General features: G+C 40.5%; 1 protein-coding gene across 4 annotated transcripts in view; it reads left to right on the top strand.

Moving 5' to 3' along the window:
• axin1 (axin 1) overlaps window positions 1–11,372 on the top strand; it is a 30,900-nt gene extending 19,528 nt beyond the window's left edge. For 2 of the 4 annotated variants that reach the window (XM_053612836.1, XM_053612837.1), the window contains exons 4-10: window positions 1,554–1,650; window positions 5,776–5,913; window positions 6,984–7,456; window positions 7,540–7,707; window positions 8,474–8,722; window positions 9,724–9,873; window positions 10,289–11,372. In XM_053612836.1, coding sequence (XP_053468811.1) covers window positions 1,554–1,650; window positions 5,776–5,913; window positions 6,984–7,456; window positions 7,540–7,707; window positions 8,474–8,722; window positions 9,724–9,873; window positions 10,289–10,415 — 1,402 coding nt within the window. In that variant the 3' untranslated portion in view covers window positions 10,416–11,372. Of the gene's footprint in view, window positions 1–1,553; window positions 1,651–5,775; window positions 5,914–6,983; window positions 7,457–7,539; window positions 7,708–8,473; window positions 8,723–9,014; window positions 9,123–9,723; window positions 9,874–10,288 lie in introns of all 4 variants that reach the window. The other 2 variants (XM_053612839.1, XM_053612838.1) reach the window with 2 other exon arrangements.
• Window positions 11,373–13,263: the final 1,891 nt, after the last annotated feature.

The following is a 13,263-nucleotide window of genomic DNA, read 5'->3' as shown; positions in this document are numbered from 1 at the left end:
TTCCGTTAACTGTGTTTTTTGTTTTCAGTTGCTTTAAATTGTTTGCTTGTTTATGTATTTATTTATTTATTTATGAGGAAGCAGTTCCGGCTGTGGTGGTGATGTAGTATTAGTTGTAGTGGTAATAGTAGTAGTAGTAATAGAAGTAGTAGTAATAGTAATGGTAGTGGTGGTGGTGGTGGTAATAATAGTAGTAGTGGTGGTGGTGGTAGTAGTAGTAATATTGGTGATAGTAGTAATAGTGGTGATAGTAGTAGTGGTAGTAATAGTGGTGGTAGTAGTAGTGGTAATAGTAGTAGTAGTAATATTGGTGATAGTAGTGGTAATAGTAGTAATAATAGTGGTGATAGTAGTGGTGGTAATAATAGTGGTGGTGGTGGTGGTAGTAGTAGTAATATTGGTGATAGTAGTAGTAATAGTGGTGATAGTAGTAATGGTAGTGGTAGTAATAGTGGTAGTAGTAGTGATATTGGTGATAGTAGTAGTAATATTGGTGATGGTAATAGTAATAGTGGTGATAGTAGTGGTAATAGTAGTAGTAGTAGTAATATTGGTGATAGTAATAGTGGTGATAGTAGTGGTAATAGTAGTAATAATAGTGGTGATAGTAGTGGTGGTAATAATAATAGTAGTGGTGGTGGTGGTAGTAGTAGTAATAGTGGTGATGGTAGTGGTAGTAATAGTGGTAGTAGTAGTGATAATAGTAGTAGTAGTAATATTGGTGATAGTAGTAATATTGGTTTTGGTAATAGTAATAGTGGTGATAGTAGTGGTAATAGTAGTAATAATAGTGGTGATAGTAGTGGTGGTAATAGTAGTAGTAGTAATATTGGTGATGGTAATAGTAATAGTGGTGGTGGTAGTAGTAGTAATAGTGGTGATAGTAGTAATGGTAGTGGTAATAGTAGTAGTAGTAGTAGTAGTAGTAATATTGGTTATAGTAGTGATAGTAGTGGTAATAGTAGTAATAGTAGTGATAGTGGTAGTAGTAGTAGTAGTAATATTGGTGATAGTGGTAGTAATAGTGGTTATAGTAGTGGTAATAGTAATAATAGTGGTGATAGTAGTGGTGGTAGTGGTAATAGTAGTAGTAGTAATATTGGTTATAGTAGTGATAGTAGTGGTAATAGTAGTAATAATAGTGGTGATAGTGGTAGTAGTAGTGGTAATAGTAGTAGTAGTAATAGTAATAGTGGTGATAGTAGTGGTGGTGGTGGTGGTAGTAGTAGTAATATTGGTGATAGTAGTGGTAATAGTAGTAATAATAGTGGTGATAGTGGTAGTAGTAGTGGTAATAGTAGTAGTAATATTGGTGATAGTAGTAGTAGTAATAGTGGTGATAGTAGTGGTAATAGTAGTAATAATAGTGGTGATAGTAGTAGTAATAATAGTGGTGGTAGTAGTAGTACTAGTGATAGTGGTAGTAATAGTAGTAGTAGTATATTAATCCTACTGTATTTCTGTGTCAGGGTGTAGTGCAATATTAATAGTATTAATAGTGCTTATTAATATTTTATAGACTAACTCAAAACTCCTTGTTTGTCCCTCGTTAGAGACGGAGTCCCTCCCTATAGATACCGTAAACAGTCTCGACGTGAAATGCACGAAAGTGCCAAAGCTAACGGGCGAGTGCCACTACCTCATATTCCTGTAAGTACCCTTTAAACATGACTCTCCATACACTGCAGCCATTTTACCTTTTGCTCTCCCTCCACCTGTCTGTCTCTCCCATGCACAAACACCTCTTTCCTTTCTTACTTTCTTTTTTTTTTTTTTTAAACTGCGCCTCTGCCTATCATTTTGTGGTGTGCCTCCCCCCCCCCCCTCATTTTTCTTGACATTCTCCTTTCTGTCTTCTCCCTGCCTCTCCTGAAATGAATGTGCATTCTTAAGATGCACAGTGGTGTCTAGTGGGTGCCTTTGATCATGTGCTGGCGAATAGCTGATGGAGCGAGAGAGAGAATGTGTGTATGTGAGCGTGAGCGCTGTCTGATGCGCTCTTCAGCTTATTCCTGCCTATGAAGCCTGTGCTGTGAAGCCTGGGCTTCCTCATTGCACTGACTGCACCCTAATTGGAGCCTCTGAGATGGAGCTCACCTGATTTTCCTCCCGTCAGGAGATTTCACCCAAAATATAAAGAGCAAGGGGACATTTGCAGTACATCTTAAGTTTTAACCAAACATTGTAAATATGTTGTAAGGATGTACTCGATGAAGAACAAGCTCCAGTGTTGCATGTTGTCTTATGTTAAGTTGAAACACCCGTCAGTAACCGGTAGATAACTAGGACTATAGTGTAAATGTTCATAATGTACATCAGAATAGGATTTTTTAATTCTTTTTTTGCATGTGTGCATATTTTTGTTTCAGCTTAGTGGAGGTGGACTGAATTTGATTCATCGCAAAACCTATGCTAAAAACCAACCACTCTTCATTTTCCTCCACCATAAGTGCACATTTTATGGCCAAAAGTTTCTAGACACCTGTCCATTACATCCATGTGAGCTTGTTGAACATCCCATTCCAGATGTATTTCCTCTTTGCCATTATAATAAGCTCCAATCTTCTGGGAGGGCTTTCCACTAGATTTTGGGTCGTGGCTGTGGGGATCTGTGTTCATTCTGCTACAAGCAACCTTAGTGGGGTTGAGGTCAGGCACTGCTGGATGAGGAGGCTCCAATTCCAGTTCACCCCAAAGGTGTTCAGTTGGGTCGCGGTGCAGGACTCAGGACTCTTCCACTCCGACCTTCTCAACCCATGTCTTCATGGAGCTCACTTTGTGCACAGGGGCATCTTCGTGCTGGAACAGGTCTTCACCTCTTAGTTCCAGTGAAGGGAAAGTGTATTGTAATGCTACAGCTTTCAAAGACATTCTAGACGATTCTGTGCTTCTAACTTTGTGGCAACAGTTTAGGTAAGGTGTATATATGGCTGTGATGGTCATTCATCTCCAGTAATCACTGTGTTTAGATTTTGAGAAATAGAGCCATCTAGGTTTGCTGGAGTATATAGCGTGGGCAGATACAATCAAAAGTAGGAACTGTAGGAGTGGGTGGGATTGGTCAAACTTTCTGTGGGAGCAGGCTTGTGTGGGATTTTTTTTTTCTTCTCCAAAAGATGGTGTCCACGTTGCTAGTCCATGTGATGCATCACAGCCAACAAAATATAAGTAGTTGAAATTGTCTTCTTTATAACCGCTAAGCTAATCATTAATGGTTTAACAATAACTCTTTTCACTATTCAGTCTGGTGAGTTGCTTATCCAGACCTTGTGTAAGCAAGGAATTTTATGTACTGGACCAAATTTTACTTGAATCCCCTTAATACAGAGAGATGCTAATCAAATAAAGTTGCTCTCCAGACTCAAATAATATCTTTTACACACGGTGCGATGAGAGCAGCTGAAACATTGTTGGAAGAGGATAAGGATTATGGCTACACTGTTGACCTCTACAAGGGACGTTTACACATTTTGTTTCTCTGTCTGTATAAATGATTTGTTCACCCTGGAGTTCTGTGATGAAAAAGCCTCAGTGGTGCTGCATGTGGAACATTTACGCAAGATAAAGAGTCATATCTTGAAGTTTCTTTGGCAGTGAACAAGCAGACACGGATGCAAAAACAGCCCTCATGGAAACAATCCGAGAATGCAAAAGCCCATCCTTGATCAACCAGTGTATATACTCGACAAATGGCAGGTGGAATGGAAAAAATGTGGAAATAACAAATTATTCGAAATAAACCCCGTAGTAGGAAAAATATGTACTTACCCTTTTAAAACTAGACATGATCAAGTGGTGTACACAAGGTGCCGTATAGGTCACACCACACTTACACATGGATATTTATTGAAAGATGAATAATTACTAGAGATCCACTGATGTATCAGCCGATAAAGGCAATTTTTCACGCTATGGGCGATCAGCCGATAATATAAAAACCTCCGATGATCAGGGCCGATTATCTCCCTCAATCAAAAGAGTGTGGGAAAACACATTGAATTCGTATTGTGTGTAAAGATGTCTATTGTGTGGAATGATGACAAAACTGCAGTTTGTAATCTCTGTAAACTCTGCACTGCTAAAATTTTACACTGGAAGTGAGCAGCAGTGAAGCGGGAGTTTCGTCATCGAGTCTAATATTTTTTTCCACGCGCTGCTCGCGCTGAATTAAAGGGCCAGTACACTGTCGAAAGATTTAAATGAAGATGGGTTGACAAAAAAGTATATATTGCACAGCAAAATATATTTGTGGAGTAGTATATTTCATATCCAGTTAATGTTAATATCATAAAAAAAAGTTTAGATTATATATTACCAGTTTGATGTTCAATGATGAAGTAGAAATGCTTTTGTTTGTGGTGAGTGTGAAGCCTAACAGGAGGTTATGAATTAATATGAATAAATAACATTCAGTAAGTTAAGAAATCTTAGTTTAATCCTCAGAATTTAATTAACGTGTTAATGTTAAAGTTTTTATTTGCATTTCCTTCAGAATTGTGGAATATTAATTATTATTAATTTAAAAGAAGGCATAAAAGGCAGAACTATCGGTATCGGCCGATGTGACTGAATAATCGGTTATCGGTATCGGCCGATATGACTCTGAATAATCGGGTATCGGCTGAGAAATTTAGTATCGGTGCACCTCTAATAATTAGCAATGTGCCAAAATTGCCACGCTCCCTTGACCTTTTTTTTTTGTTTTGATTTGGTTTTCTTTTTCAAGACTTTGCAGTACTTAAACGATTTGTGACCATTTCTAATTAAGGCATTAAGAATGCCGTAATGCCTGTCGCTTTGAGGCGAGAAAATTCTGTTCTTCAGGAGATTTATCATGCTTTGTCTCACAGAAGAGGGAGATAATTAATAAATAAATAAATAAATAAACTTTTATGGTGGTCTGCAGAGGGAAGCTTCAGTCAGTAGCTACATCTTGTCAAGGCTTGACAGATACTGCTGCTTCACTGGGCGTGTAGCCATATGAGCCGGGAATGAGACTGACACATCTGAAGTGAGTCAAGACTTGGAACAAAGAGAGCCAAAATGCAGAGTCCAAAACAAATTTGACCCTGTAATAAAAAATTTAAGTGCTCCTATAAGGTTTTGCTGGATGCCGGCCAGGACCTGCCTGAGTCTTGTTGATTCGTTCGTCCCTCGTTTATGGATTAATGCACATTCTGGACATATATGGATTAGAGTTAGACAAAAAGAAAATCAAAACCAGAAAAGAAAACCTTAATCTGTTTATTAGCACTTGTTTAATGCACCAGGATAGAGTTGTTTTTGGTAAGTGCACACTCCCATGGCACACCTCCTTGCCTAACATCAGTGCCTGACCTCACTAATGTGCTAAAATAGTGGTAAGCCTTCCCAGAAGAGTGGAGCTGCTTATAACCTCAAAGTGGGGATTAAATATGGAACGGGATGTACGAGATGGTCGGGTGCCCACAAACTTTTAGCCGTATTGGTCATTGAGGATTTCCTTAAGTACATAACTAATCACTCTTTTGTGTTGACCTTGCACACTCATCCTCTAACCAAGATTATGTAAGTAGGGCACTGTAATTTCCTGCACATGCCCTGGGCTGCCCTGTTCTAACATTTCTGACTTTTTTTTTTCCTTTCTTTTTTTTCTAATCATGATGTTTTGGTTCTGTTCATCACTCTGTTCATCTGCCAGCAGTGGGTTTCTTTTCCCTTAAAAAAAAATTGTTTATTGTATGTGCACTATTTGTGTACTGCCGTTCAACTCTGATTGGTCATGTTTCTGTGCAGCGCACAAACCGGATGCCAAAGGATATCCACGTGGAGCCAGAGAAGTTTGCGGCAGAACTAATTAGCCGGCTAGAGGCGGTCCTGAGAGAGCGCGAGGCCCAGGAGAAACTAGAAGAGCGCCTCAAGAGGGTGCGGCTGGTGAGTCTGCTTCCAAAATGGAGGGGGGTGAAGGGGGGGAATCTCAATTTCCCTGCTGTGAGGCTAATATTTGATGTGCAATTCCATTTTCTTTATCTGAAAACTATGCTCAAGGAACTAAGCATGTGGCAGAATGCATCGTGCGTAGGCTTATCAGATATTCCTATTCATTTCTGTTCTCTCTTTGTCTTCAGTGTCAGGTGAAACACCTGTGCTGGCTGAGACGCTTGCTAGTCTGGCTCTGAGTAATGACTTTGTTTGAAGTGAACTGTGGCGTGAAAAATTTTAACGCTCTCCACAAATCGGTATATCCCCCCCTTTATCTAACACACACGCACAAAGCCAGGTGTTAAGTCTCAAGACAGATAATTTGCGTAGTTTGGCTGCCCGTAAGATGCATTGCCGTCACGTCCCAGTAACTCTCAGTTATTAAGAGCTTGAAGTAGGAATTTCGTTGTCTTTTAATTGATATTCTTCCCACTTGCCGCCCTTCTACTGAGATTAGCACGGTTCTGCACTTTGAGGCAAGAAGAGTTGAGCTCATTTCAAGGTTTTTCCCTGTCTGAGGAATGCAACAAGTGTAAATTTGGTTTTACCAGAGTTTTAAGGATTTCTTAAGATGCTGCACAGACTTTCCACATTAATTGTAAAAATCTGAGTTCAGTTTCTGCAGGTGCTGCCAAATGAATAACTTGTTGGTTTTTGCTTTGCACTTGCGACCAGTCATTCATTTGATTAAAATCAAGTTGCTATGAATATCCTCGCTCGTAAGCCTTCCCTGTACGAGGTCTTTTTGAGGGGTTCAAGCTGTCTCTGTTCAGCAGATCAGAGATTGGAATGCATTAAGAATGAGGCTGAGTCCGACCTAATGACTTAAGAACAAACGTGTTTCGTATCGGAGGTCAGGTTGGGCCTCTTATTCTAAACTATTTGACATGTTCTTGGGCTACTGTGCACCATGACTATATAAGTCAAGGTCAATGAAGATCATTAATCTAATCATAAATTTCCTTAAAACCAGACCAAAAGGTCTGGAAGTCATCAGCAAAGTGTGTTCGCTGTCCCTGCAGGAGGAAGAAGGAGATGATGCGGATGTGTCCACAGCGCCTTCTTTGGCTAGCCACAGGTTGCCCCCTGCTGTGCATGTGCAGCACTACACGGCACGCTACTCAGACACGGCCTACAGTGGGTTGGGGCTGCGCGATGCGCACGAGGAGAACCCCGAGAGCATCCTGGACGAGCACGTACAGCGAGTCATGAAGACGCCTGGCTGCCAGTCACCCAAGTCTCGGTCACCTGATGGCCTTCCTGCCACCAAGATTCCTGGGCATATTGCCCCGCTGCCCAGTGGCCAAGGAAAACACCAAGCAAGGCTGGGACCCAAGGGTGAGCTGGGACATGTTTACCACCACAAACATACACATCACACACACCACGCTGAAGGAGAAGGCATGAGGCCGTGGAACGTGGAGCAGCACCATTATGGCTCCAAGACGAGGAATTACTCCGATGGCACCAGCGCAGTGGAACCCATTGGATATAGGTAAGCTCCCACCACTCATATAAAACTGATCAAAGCTCATGTTAGTCAGCATGCAATGAATGAAACGTATGGTTATATTTTAGCAGTAAAGGCGCCACGCTGTCAAAACGGCCGTACAAGAAAGGCGAGGACATGCGGAACTTTGAGATGCGAGAAACTGCTCCAGAAGAGTTGGACCGAAACCAGAAGATCCTGCAGTGGATGATGGAGGGAGAGAAGGAGGCAGGGCGCTACAAGAAGAGCCCCTATGGGTGAGTAGGTCACACTGGTCTTGCACGATGCTAGGGCTAAGCTACTGACTGTAGATAACGTAAACTTTTACACACTATTTTGGTTTTCATAATATGAGACTTGAACAGTGTTTACATTCCACCAGTCAGTGCGGTGACCTTGATGGCAATGGTCCAGCGTGTTTAAAAAATTTGAATCTTTTACCTGAAGATAATTCTTTCTTTTGTTTAAAGACAAACACTTATTTATTCCGCAAGTAGACCTTGGGGTGTCCCTGCTTATTTGGAAACCGAAACCACCCTGGCTGTTTGCGGATAAATTTTCCTAATCCTGAATACATGTCAGTATGTGAACGTGTTCGGCATCAGTAGAGAATGAAGGGGTGGTTGTTTATGATGGTATGTACTTTTGTAATCACTTCAGACTGCCGGACAATATGCTTTTCTGCAGTAAAACCAAAGATTAAGGTGCTTTCACACATGGCATTTTAGTATACCTGATTTACACCGTGAATAAACTGTAATAAACCTGTGACTGTTGATGTGGAAAACGTGTAGTTTCTAATGTAACCTTGTTTGCAAAGCTGATTTGCTTCAAAAAGGGGTGACGTATAAAAAATAAATAAAAGTGAGCAGTTGTGTAAAAAAAAAAAAAAAAAAAAAACCCCAAGAAAACAGAGAACTGAAACTAGAAACAGATACTATAAGGCTATCTTCAAAGAGTACCTTCAAAGCTTTCTGGCTCTGGCATTAAGAAGCTTTTCTGATTCTCTGATCTGTTCCTTAGGAGCCTCTCGGGCTCTAAGAAGGCGCAAGGTCACGAGTCGGGCAGGCCGAGCTCAGTAGAGCGGCCGGGGGCCGTGCACCCGTGGGTGAGTGCGCAGCTCCGCAACAACGTGCTGCCCTCACACCCCTTCATCCAGGATCCCACCATGCCCCCGAACCCAGCACCTAACCCCCTTACACAGCTGGAAGAGGCCCGCAGACGACTTGAAGAGGAAAAGAAAAAGTCCGGAACCCTGCAGACCAAACAGAGGTGAGCTACTCTTCTGTCTCTCTCATAAGAGAATACCAGCTTTTCCTCCTTCAAGCATATTTGTTGTTTTATCTTTTTCTTCCTTCGGGTGTGTACATCGTTCAACTAACTTTTTTGGTTTGTTTTGCGAATTGTATTGCAAGTAAAGAGAAGTGGCAAAGCACCATGACTTATTGTGGAGTGCCATGTGCACAGTGGTCAGGTCCGCTTTAATCATTCCCTTGCATCCCTGCATGCATGTAGTTGAGGCTGGATATCGGTGGTGTTTTCTAATGTAGGAGTTGTTTCTCAGGTATGTGATGGAGGTGATCCAGAGAGGACGCACCGTGGTCCGGCCCGCCATTTTCCCTACCCTCAACGTGGTGCCCGCCGTGTCTGACACGGAGCTCTCCGAGGCCCAGTATGTCACACTGGCCCAGTTTCCCATCATGCCTTTCTTAGTGTGTCATCAGTCCTGTGGTTGACTCTGTGAGAGTGTACACCATCCTGCATCTACCGCTGCAAGCATATTCCCTGCCTGGGTTGCACATGTCCTATTAACACATTCCAGCTTGTCCAAGCTCATTACCCCAGCCTTTCCCTTCTCATGTAGTTTTGTAGCCATGTGGTGTAGTTAGCAAGTAGCCACCGTCATCTTATTAGTGTGTTCTAACCTGTTGTTGGAAATGTCAAGCGCGTCATAATTACGATTATTTATTTATTTATTTATTTATTTATTTATTTATTTATTTTTGTTTTTAAGAAACAAGGGATGTCTGGGAAGCTGGGATTGGGATTGAGGTCACGCTGAATGCGAACGTGTTAACACCATGTTCATGTCATCAGAGCCTGACTACTGCAAGTAGCAGATCTTTTAGATGGTTGTTTTTCCACTCAAAAAGATCTGCTATGCAGTCTATGCAGATTTTAATCCTTTTATGATCCTTTAAATGCTTTAATCAGACTTTTTTTTTATACTCGCCACTGATTTTATTTTTTTCTCCCTTCCCTTTCTTCTACAGACACAAAGGCATGAAAAAGCAACAGTGTGAGAACATTATTGTGGCGTATTACTTCTGTGGCGAGCCCATCCCATACAGAACCTCGGTCAAAGGAAGGATCGTCACTCTGGGACAGTTCAAGGAGCTGCTTACCAAGAAAGGGAGTTATAGGTAAAATTACACAAGTGTCTTTTGGCTTTAAAAGCAATAATTTGCAAAATGTAATTGTCAGGAAGTCGTCCCCCCCCCCCCCCCCCAAAATATTTTAAGGGGAAAAAAGCATGCTTCCTGTCACAGAGAAACAATACAATTCACATTCTTTTTGTGTCTGTGTGTGTGTGTGTGTGTGTGTGTGTATATATATATGTGTGTATATATATATATATATATGTGTGTGTGTGTGTGTATATGTGTGTATATGTGTGTGTGTGTATATATATATATATATATATATATATATATAAAATGTGTGTGTGTGTGTGTGTGTGTGTGTGTATATGTATATATATCTATATACATACACACACACTTAAGTATGACACGACCAGTCCAGATAAATGTACTTCTGTTCACGTCCCCTTCACAGGTATTATTTCAAGAAAGTGAGCGATGAGTTTGACTGTGGTGTGGTGTTTGAGGAGATACGTGAGGACGACGCTATTCTTCCCATCTTCGAGGAGAAGATCATCGGCAAAGTGGAGAAGATCGACTGAAGATGAGGGAGGATGAGGAGGAGGAGGCGGCAGCGCAGAGAGATAGCATGGCCTTTTAGGAGGATCTACTTAGCAGCCAGTAAGGGAAGGGAGCTTGGAGGAGGTGCTGATAGATGGTACTGAGTATGTGTGGAGGGTGGGAGAGGGTTGAGGGGTGAGTGAATGAGAGAGAGAGTAGGGGAGAGTGGAAGCACTGTGGGATGTATGCTATTGACTCAAAGGCTTCTACCTCTGCATTAGAGCCTTCTCTGGTTCCCCACAAGGGCCCTGTGCTATTGGTCACCGTGGTATGCAGCCTTTGGACTTCAGGACAAGGCAGCACACTCTCACCATTTTGGTGTATTTCTAACTTTGAAATGTAATGTAGCAGTGTAAAGTTTGGCTAGAAAAAAAAAAAAGACTTGCTAAGAAATGTTTACTAAAGCTGCATATTTTTGATACAACATATCAGAAGGAAGGTATCCTTTCTAATGTAACATCCTCTTGTAATTTTATATGTACCGGTACCATGTGTACAGTCTGTTTAAAACAACAGAGAAAAAAAAAAAGGAAAAAAAAAAGGTTTTATAACTATTTAAATATTTAAAAGGAATAAACCTATTGGTATGATTTTAACGTTTTTGGCAGATCCAGTTTGAGATGATCGTAGCTCACAAGGCCCTTTTCGCGCAGGTGGCTAGATGAAAACCAGGAACCGTAGTCCACGCTCTGTTAAATGCTTTTTTTTTTTTTTTCTTTCTTTATTTTAAAAAAAAAAAAACTTTTCAACCCGATCTTAAGCGTTCTCCACTCAGTGACACCAGGTCGTGCTGCACTTTCTCTGAGGGGAGTGGATGGTAGCTTACTTAAAAGACGTCGTTGAACGATCATGCCTTTTCGTTGAGGGGTCAGGAGGCGGTGTCAGACCCAGGATTTGTATGTGAGCAATTCAATGGTCTATTTATCTACAGCTGCTTCCCATATGGAAAATAAATTAATTTTATATATATATATATATATATATATATATATATATATATATATATATATATATATATATATATATATATTTTCACCAATACTCCCATCATCTATCTGGTCCCAAGAAAACGTCTGTCAGCATTAGATGTATTCACAGTGTATAATTAACTATATGGAAAATAGCACATCTGCAATTTGTAAAAGAGCTATTTTTATACATACTATATATCCATAATCAGAACAGGAGGATTTACTCAGCTGTCCAAGTGCTTGCATATTTTCATATTTAGAGTGCTTTGGATCACCGGGGGCATCAGTAAGTGAATGTGTGTGGCTGTGTGGAGCGCTGCTGTGTACCACATACCACCAGCCTATATAATGATCATGTTTACACTTACCTTTAATGTATTACAAAAGGATCACTGAGTAACGAATTGTAGCCTTTTAGTGTCACATGGCTGAATTTGGTGCCTGTCAGGAATTATTATTACTATTATTATTATTATTATAAAATTCTATTCTTGGTCACATTACACCAAAGAACAGTATACTGTAGGAATTACAAATGCTTTGTCCATTTCCATCCATGTTTTTTTTTTTTTCTTCTTTTTTTTTTGTCATTTCCATCCACTTGACCCTGTTTTCACTGATTTACCCAAAAGCTTTTGTATCACAAGATAGTGAGAGAGAGATCGAGAGAGAGAGAGCGCTCTTGCACAGTCTGCGTATTATTAGGGAATTCTTCTTGTCGGGATGACGCGCAGGATGACTCTTGTTTTAGCGTTTGCCGCTGGGAAGAGGCAAGCGCTGAATGGTGCTGCAAGTCTATGAGTAATGTCCTGGTCTCCCTTAAGAGGATCTCGTCTTCCTGTGTTAAATGTTTTAGGATCCCTGTCTGTGTCACTTTGTCCTTTCTCCCTCCCATCAAAACTCTATTATTCCTTAATTAGTTTGAACTAAATGGGTACTTTGCTACTATGGAACCTTTTTTTCCTTTCAAGTTTTTATTTTTATTTTTTTTATAAATCTGACTCATTGTAATTACAGTGTAATTGTCATCATGCTTGGGCTTTTTCAGTGGGCATGTAAAAAGGTTCATAATTACTGTGAAAAGCCTGAAAGTGAGCACTTCTCACTTAAGATGGATTAACTGTATATAGTACATTAGAGTGCCTTGATGAGCATGCTCACGCTCTGCAGTCTCATCCCTTCTGCTCTTTTCTGACGGCATACCAGCGACTAGAATCATTGCTTTTTATTTCTAGCCTTACGTTTTTATTTTTGCTTCTGTACATGAACCTGTTTTTTGTTTCATTTTTTTCATGTGGTGTTGTCACACATTTGAATAAGCCTTTTCTATGTAAATATGTACATTTTTCTGTGTTTTCAGCCAGCAAACTGATTTGGATATTTAGTGCCCTGGTTCTGCTTAAGTGTGCTGAGTTGTACAGTTATCATTTTATGGTACTTTGGACAATAAAGACATGTAATAAAACATCCTATTCATTTCTTCGTTATGCCTCTTACTCCTTAAATGTCTGTCTGGTTAGAGCTGCTGGACATAAGATGTATTGAAAGTTACTTAAGGTGGGTTGTGATGTCATTTTTCATCATGCAGATTAATCTCATACATTCAGGCAGAATTTAGTTCAGTGTCTGAAAGTGGAAATAGTAATGACACCAATGGTGTTCTCAAACTATTCAGTGCAGTAGTTAGTTAGTTAGTTACATTTGTATAGCTGTTTTCTAGACACTCCAAGTGCTTTACACAGTATGGGGTTGGGGGGTGGGGATCTCCTCAACCACCACCAGTGTGTAGCATCCACCTGGATGATGCAATAGTGAAGCCAGAGTCTATGGATAGGAGAGAGTGATGTAGCCAATTCAG

This window comes from Ictalurus furcatus, chromosome 24 (genome assembly GCF_023375685.1).
Source record: "Ictalurus furcatus strain D&B chromosome 24, Billie_1.0, whole genome shotgun sequence".
Lineage (NCBI taxonomy): Eukaryota > Metazoa > Chordata > Actinopteri > Siluriformes > Ictaluridae > Ictalurus > Ictalurus furcatus.
This window is presented reverse-complemented; position numbering and strand designations above follow the sequence as displayed.